We start from the raw sequence: 8,186 nt of genomic DNA on the forward strand, positions 1-8,186 counted from the left end.
AGATAATCTCATGTATCAAAAGAATCTAATTTAATTGATTGATTCCAGCGATGTCAAGAGATGAGTTATGATTGTTTTTAATTAATAGAATATTTTTCTTTTCAATATAATTTATATTATATTTAAAATCAAAATTTGAATATTAAATATTTTGAGACACAAGTCGTTATTATTTATCTAAACTTATGTTGGATTCGGGTTTTATTAACTTGTATTGTAGAGGCGTGGAAGCATGGACTTGGTTTATGGTAGAATCATTAATTACATTATCCTGTAGTAGCGTAGCCGATCATAACTTTAGCAATTAACCATTGGTTGCTTTTTTTCTGGTAATGACCACCATTGGTTGCTTGTGTCACATATATGGTAGTATAATAAATGAATAAAACCTTCACATTCACGTCCAAATAATTCACTTTTTTCACATTAACTGTAATAATAAAAAAGTACTACTATTTATTAATAGTTTGAAGCATGCTTTCTATTTCCTCTTCACAAAGTTTTCTAATTCTACCTACACTTGAAAGTTGAAACAGTCTCCCTAATTGTTTTGGCATTATAAAATTAATTTTCACACTTTCAAGAAAGATGCATGTTCTAATGTGTAAATTTACGATTAGGATTTGTTCTTACTTGAGAATCGAAGTCATCGTATTTAATCTTTTGGTTTGCTACTTCTTTTCCCTTTCATTTCCTTCTCCTTCTTCCGATTTTCTTTCGTACGGGTGGTGTACCTATAGTTACAGACTTACAGTATGAGTGTATGACTCTCAAGTTAGTCATCAGTGATCCTGAAGTGTATTAGGGTTAGTCCACGTACGTATTTAAATATATTACTCCTTTTTATAAGAGTATAGTTGATAAGATGAAAATCTCTCCTCCTTAAACTTTATTTGATTATCTCTTAATATATGTAGCTAAAATTATTTGTTTACTACTTTTACTATCTCGTGACCAACATCTCCCTGATTTGGATAAGAGATTAGATAAAAATATTTTGACTTATCTCGTTCGAACAAATATCGGACTAGCCAAGTTCTTCAGTACTCAGCTAATACAATACAATACCAAAAAAAAATTTAATTAAAATTATTTTATGAAAAAAAATCATTATATTTCTTAGATTTTATAAAAATTTAAATATCACAGTTAAAAGAAAGGAGATAGGATTTATTTGTTTAAACTTTTTTTTAATCAAAACGTTTTTTTTTAATAAAGTAAGCACTTGTTTTTGTGTGTTTGTCTAAGTTTTTTTAAAATAAATAATTTTGTGCTTTAAAAAAAATAACTCCCAATCTATTTCTTAAAAAGAGTTTTTTTAAAAAAATATTTAGAAACATTTATTTTTAAATTTAAGCAAACCGACTCAATATTAGATAAGAAAATCCATTGTTTCTTCTTCTTTTTTTTCTTTTTTTTCATTTAATGCCCATAGGTTTTTACAGCTATGGTTAGTAGGCTATTGGCTAAAGTTTTTGAATGGTAAAGTAACTTGTCATGAAACTATGATAATTAATGAATATCACATTTATTATCTGTAGATAATAAAATTATATTTGTTAGAACTAACCAACATAAACTTCAATAAAGGTTGAAGATGTTCTATTATAATTGATCAATCAAATATTTTAACAAAAAATTAGTAATCTACAAAAATGATAAATACTTCACACTAATTAAAGATGACAAAAATAATCTAAATCATTACAAGAATGTTTCGATTTAGAGTTGGTAGAGCCGATTCTAAATCATAAAAACTAACGTAATATTGTCAGTTTTTCGTCAATTTTTGGTCGATGCTACATAAGTCGACACATTTTTTTTTGTGTAGGCTAAGCTGACATTATGTTGACACAAAAAAAAAAAAATTTCCAGCTTATCGTTTATTCGTTCGTATTTTTAACATTCCTAGGACTCGATCCGTGAACCTTGAGGTCTTAAGTGAACTTGATAACCAAGTGTACAAGAACACATTATGCGTATATAACATTGAAAAAATTATCTTTATCTCTTTCAAAGCACGTATACTATTAGAAAAGCTGACGCTATTTTAATATGTAACGTCGACTTTTTTCGACACTAAATTTAAATTAAGTTTAGTGTCGGAAAAACTGACGCTATTCTTTAAATATAGCGTCGACTTTTTTGACACTAATTTAATTTAAATTTAAATTAAATTAGTGTCAGAAAAACTGACGCTATATTTAAAGAATAGCGTCGACTTTTCTGACGCTAAACTTAAAATAAATTTAAATTAAATATTTTAAGTTTAGCGTCGGAAAAGTCGACGCTATATTTAAATAATAGTGTCGATTTTTCTGACGCTAAACTTAAAATATTTAATTTAAATTTATTTTAAGTTTAGCGTCGGAAAAGCCGACACTACATCTTAAAATAGTGTTGGCTTTTTCGATACTATTTGCTTCAGCTATTAACCGATGCTTATTTTTTGCCATTTATTTACCGTTTTCTTGTAGTGAATGCAAATGTCATTTTTAATAATGAAATAAAACTATACTATTATTTTTGCTAGAACTAATCCATGGTTTTAAAATATGATAAAATTATGCTATTTGTATAATGTAATAGAACATATATTTTTCTAATAAAATTACATTTTTAATTTGTATACATAGAGTATATATATATATATATATAAGAATTTATCTATTATTTCACCCCTCATAAAATGCCCATGCATTAAATAAACCGAAATGAAGTTGATGAAGGTGATTGATTATATGAGCTTGTGATGAACGATGATGCAAATGTTTACAGAAGAGGCCACGTGGTGAAGACAGTAGCACGTGGTGTTTTGAATTGATATGTTGTATAGAAGTTGAGGGAACTTGGCGTGGTTGAGCGCTTAGCAATAACAGTTAGAGAAATTCGACTGTACCCACTATAATCGTGGAGTACAGTCATTTTGTTTTTTATTTTTTATTTTTTTTATAATTATTTGTTTTATTTTTTATTTTAATTTAATATTTTTAATAATTTATCTGTATTTTTATATTATTTTTATATTTTTTAATTTATATCTTAATATAATATTTATTTTTTTATTTTAATGTTTTTATAATATTATTATAATTTTTTTTTACTTTTTCAATTTGGTCAAATATAAATAATTTGTTATAAAAATTGATCTTTTGATTATTTTGTTTTGAATTAATTTTTTTATTGATTTATTTTATACAAAATTTTAATCTAAAATTTATGTTATTTTAAATTTATTTATTAAAATTTATTTATTCACATAATGTGATTTACTAAAATTTTCAATTTTCATGGATAACAATTCCGTGATAGTTAATGGTGGTTCTGATCTGTTCCTTGTGCTTTTACCCAATGAGTGGTTCAACTTAATAACTTAATATAGATACTGTCAGAAATGGCAAAGTACCTATTCCACTGAGCTGGCTGCAGTTTTTAGAGAATTGTAGTCATCTTTACCTGCTGTTGCAACTATATCATCACTATATCATTACCTCGTTTTTATTGAGGGATGACAAATATACCATGTAATACTTGAAGCCGTCTAAACTTTGACGGGGAATACTTATTTAATTGGGTACGAGTATAGGTACGGATAAAACTCAATACTTTAAATCGCGTACGGGTACAAGTACGAGTATGTACTTACATGTCCCGTACTCGTACCTATACTTGTCCCTATTTTTATTTTTTATTTAATACTCACATTCAATTTAATTATATTAAAAAATTTAAATATTTTTTATATGTGATTATTTATTATAATATGAGATAGAAAAATAACTTAATTATAATTATAATATAATAAAAAAATAATTTAAAAATATCATATTTTTTTATAAAAAATAAAAAATAAAAAAATTAACGGATACAGATACGAGTACGGGTATAGCCGATACGCAACAGGGATGGGAGTGGGAATGAAAATCACATATCCAACTGTATGGATACGCGAACAGGAATGAATTTAACTTACAAAAACAGATACGAGTATCATGAAGCCCGTACCCAACCCGCTCCGTTGCCATCCCTATAATTCTACCCTCCTTCGTTATATTATGCAGAGAGCATAGGAATGCACACTGCACTCTGCACTCGGAAACAGATAATAATAATAATAATTTTTTTTTTCTTCGAGCTTGGAAGAAAAAAGGAAATCATTATTCGTATTTCGACTCCTTCGATTCTAAACATCCGCTTCTTATGCTTTTGTTTGGTTAATAAAAGATTCAGGAAATAAAGTAGAAAAAAAAAAGGTTGAATGAAAATGAATCAATTTTTAAGTTATTTTATTTAAGAGAAATACGAAAATAACATAGAAGAAAAAAAGTGTTTATGTTAAAAAAATCAATGTTCTCCCTGATAATATACTTATATGATTCAAGCTTTTAGGGTAAGTATATGTCATTCCATAGTGATTCCACAATTTTTAAAACTATTATTCAAAATCTTGTCATTCATATAAGTAATTTTATTTTAGCATGAGTGATATTTTCCTCCCTCTTTTATTCTCCTATTTCTCTCCTTTCTAAACAATAAAAAATTTACATAATATAGTTAATAATAGAAAAAGAATTTCATGAGAAAAACAATATAGTGAAAAGTTTTTTAAAAAATGTTAATTGACTTTAAACGTTAAAATTTATAATATAAAATAATAAATAAAAGTCAAAATTTAAATAATTAAAAGATTAACAAATGAAATAACATATTAGTTGTAATAATAATAATAATAATAATAATTATTATTATTATTATTATTATTGTTATTATTGTTATTGTTAGCGAAAAAATATACTCTATATCTTGTTAACAAAAATTATAAAATGATTATGATATAATTTATTTTGTAAAATAATAATTTTTATTTAAATTAATAAAATAAAATTATTGAGTTATTCTCTATTAAAAAAATTGTACAAAATTATGAATTATTATTATTATTATTATTATTAACGTTATTTTTGGCGTTTGTTGTGCTATGAATGATTCAGAGTAAAAGTTTATTAATTTTGTTGATTAAAAAATATATTTTTTAATGAAGTAAGATTTGTGAGCTTTATTACGAGATTCAGTAATTGAGATTGATATATTTTCCTTCATATGTATTTATTATGTTTTTCAAATGTAGAAACAAAAAATACTAACAATAGTAAAATTGTAATTTGCTTTCCATCTTTTCATTCCTCTCAATCCTTCCTTATCAAAACCACTTTACCAAACACATTGCGCTTCTTGTCTCATTTTTTATGTATCCAGTTGTTCTTGATTAATGAAGTATTCACTATTCTACCTATAAAAAAATTTAAAATTTTTTTTTTTAAAAAAAGAAGCTTTTTTCTCTACCTTTATGGGTGTACTTTTATTTATTTTTTATTTTTTGATTAAGGGGTGTGTGTTTAGTATCACGTTAGTTTGTGAGATTATAGAGACATTATAAAGTTCACATTATGTTATTTAAAATCATAATGAATATGCTATGATTTAGTTAATTACAGTATTTATTGATGATAAGAAAATTATACACACTATTAATGTATAATAATGTTAATATTAACACAAAATAATCTACTCTAATAAATTAATTTTGGTTAGAGATATATAGCGCAAGACTAATATGCCTAACAGCTCGTGTATCCATGGGCCATGGCTATATAGACCCGCGTTTATGTTGTCGTATTGAATTGTGTAAACATCATAATACGTCGCGACAGTACAGTCCATATATTGTACAATCGAACTCGTTTGTCTGTCATTAAAACGACAAAACATGTTAAATAAATAAATTAGATATCCACCCTTGTGGGTATGACGTAGATGAAGCATTTACTTGCGTTTAAAATATTTATATACAAGTTCATTATTTCACTTAATTTGACCATCTCTCCCACGGTCCCACCCCACCCCCTTTTGGGGAAGTATGGAATATTGCTGTCCATAAAGTCTCTACACAAGTGCCTGTGCCAGTTCTGATTTTCTTTATTAAAATAAATTAAACGTTTAATTTATGTATGAATAATGTTTGTTGATCATATTTTGGGGGAAATTAAGATGATTAAGGATATATTATTATACATAAACAAGCCTCTTCAAACATACATAACACACAGAAGGAAGATTATTGATTAACTTAATTAGGAAATTAAGCAGGGTGAATTGAAAGTGCAGGTTGCTAATAATCCTATTAAGTAGCTTAGCTTTCTTCATCTCGAGGAAGTGGAACGTGAGATCGATCAATGAAGAAAGTCTCGTAAATGAAACCAGCAAGGGCACCCCCGATGAGAGGTCCAACCCAGTAAACCCAGTGATCGGTCCAGTTGCCAGCAACCAAGGCAGGCCCAAAAGATCTTGCCGGGTTCATAGAAGCAGCGGAGTAAGCCCCACCAGCAAGGATGTTGGCCCCCACGACAAACCCAACGAGGGTTGGGCCAAGCCCAGCAAGCGCTCCCTTCTTGGGATCCACCATGGTGGCATAGACAGTGAACAACAAAGAAAACGTCAACACAATCTCCCAAACTACCCCTTGACCGTACCCCACGCCACTCGCCAACGTATGAACCGGAATCGCCTGCATTTCATTTTTTTAAAAAAATATTATTTAAAATTATAAAAATAATGGTAAAAAAGATATTTGAATTTTGTTAATTGTTACCTGTCCTCCGGAGAGGTAGTAAAGTAGATAAGAAGCTGCGGCAGATGCGAGCAATTGATCGATCCAATAGAGGATGGAACGGAAGACGGTGATGTGACCGCCGACGAGGAGGCCGAGGGTGACGGAGGGGTTGAGGTGGCCGCCGGAAATGTGGGCGGCGGAGATCATTACGGCGACGACAAGTGCATGGGCGAGGGCCACAGCAAACAAGGCGACTAGTGGATCCCCTCCTAGCTTATCTAATAGTGACAGTAGAAAATGAATTAATTAAGGTGATGAAATTAGAATAAGGTTATAGCATATAGCATATAGCATATAGCATATAGCATATGGTAGTAGGTACCAACGAGCATGGAAGAACCGACGCCGACAAATACGAAGAGGAAGGTGGCGATGAATTCAACGACGAGGGCCTGAATGCAATCTGGCTGAGTGGCCTCTCGGCTGCTTCCAAGAGCGATTTTGGCCATGGCCATCAATTACTTGATCATGACAATATGGTCACAATTTATATGCAATTATGCAAACAAAAAGGCATATTAATAATTAGGTCCAACCTTTCACAACTCACAACTGCAAGTGGACTAGAATCCCATTCCACGCATCCCCGTTGACTTTATTATAATCATGTCGCATCTTTCATGAATCATGGCTCACAACTGCGACTCATCCCAACGCCATTGCACATGCTATCCTACCGATTCTTATTATTATTATTAAACAAAAATTAACCTAATTAAAAACACTTTTTTTTCGTTGCTAATAAATATTTATTAGAAATTATAAATATTATTAAATTTAAAAATACAATTAAACATTTTTGTTCCGGTATTGGAGATCACCGCCGAAGAACCCTTAGCAATACCGAGCTAAAAGAACTTGATAGCAATCTTGACCTAGAACATTTGATAAGAGTAACCTGTTAGACCTAATCATTACTATATATAATGGTGTAGCGTTACAGACATGAATTGCACACTCCTCTTTATGATCTCATAAATCACGCCTCATTATGGACTCGTAACTCCCGGTATTTATTATCGTTCCCACGGATTGTGGGATCTTATTGATTGTCTGAGTGAGCCAGTGAATCTTCCCATATTTGGGTCCCTATTATGAGCTCGTCATTTTACCGATGTGCCTCGGGTCGGCCAATGGGAGACCACCACGGTACATAACCCTCCATGCTCGAACACTAAGGTGCAAATAACATATTAGATCAATATTTTGCCGACCTACTTCGGGTCGGCTCATGGGAGACCACCACGGTACATAGCCCTCCATGCTCGAGCACTAAGGTGCGAAGAGCATATTAGATCAATATTTTGCCGATCTACTTCGGGTCGGCTCATGGGAGACTACCACGGTACATAGCCCTCCATGCTCGAGCACTAAGATGCAAAGAGCATGTTGGATCAACATTTTGCCGACTTACTTTGGTCGATCTGTGGGAAACCATCATGGTACATAGCTCTCCATGTCAATATTTTGCCGACCTACTTCGGGTCAGCTCATGGGAGACCTCCACGGTACAATT

At 30.4% G+C, this 8,186-nt stretch overlaps 1 protein-coding gene across 1 annotated transcript; it reads right to left on the reverse strand.

Annotated features, from left to right (window-relative positions):
* Positions 1 to 6,043: 6,043 nt before the first annotated feature.
* Positions 6,044 to 7,247, reverse strand: TIP4;1 (tonoplast intrinsic protein 4;1). The gene is made up of 3 exons (XM_020362089.3): positions 6,993 to 7,247; positions 6,650 to 6,888; positions 6,044 to 6,565 (listed from the first exon to the last, which is right to left on the reverse strand). The coding sequence occupies exons 1-3, from the start codon at positions 7,123 to 7,125 to the stop codon at positions 6,191 to 6,193; spliced, it is 747 nt and encodes a 248-aa protein (XP_020217678.1). The 5' UTR covers positions 7,126 to 7,247; the 3' UTR covers positions 6,044 to 6,190.
* Between the last annotated feature and the right edge of the window lie 939 nt (positions 7,248 to 8,186).

The sequence above is a fragment of the Cajanus cajan genome, chromosome 6 (assembly GCF_000230855.2).
Source record: "Cajanus cajan strain Asha chromosome 6, NIPB_CcT2T_4, whole genome shotgun sequence".
Classification (NCBI taxonomy): Eukaryota; Viridiplantae; Streptophyta; class Magnoliopsida; order Fabales; family Fabaceae; genus Cajanus; species Cajanus cajan.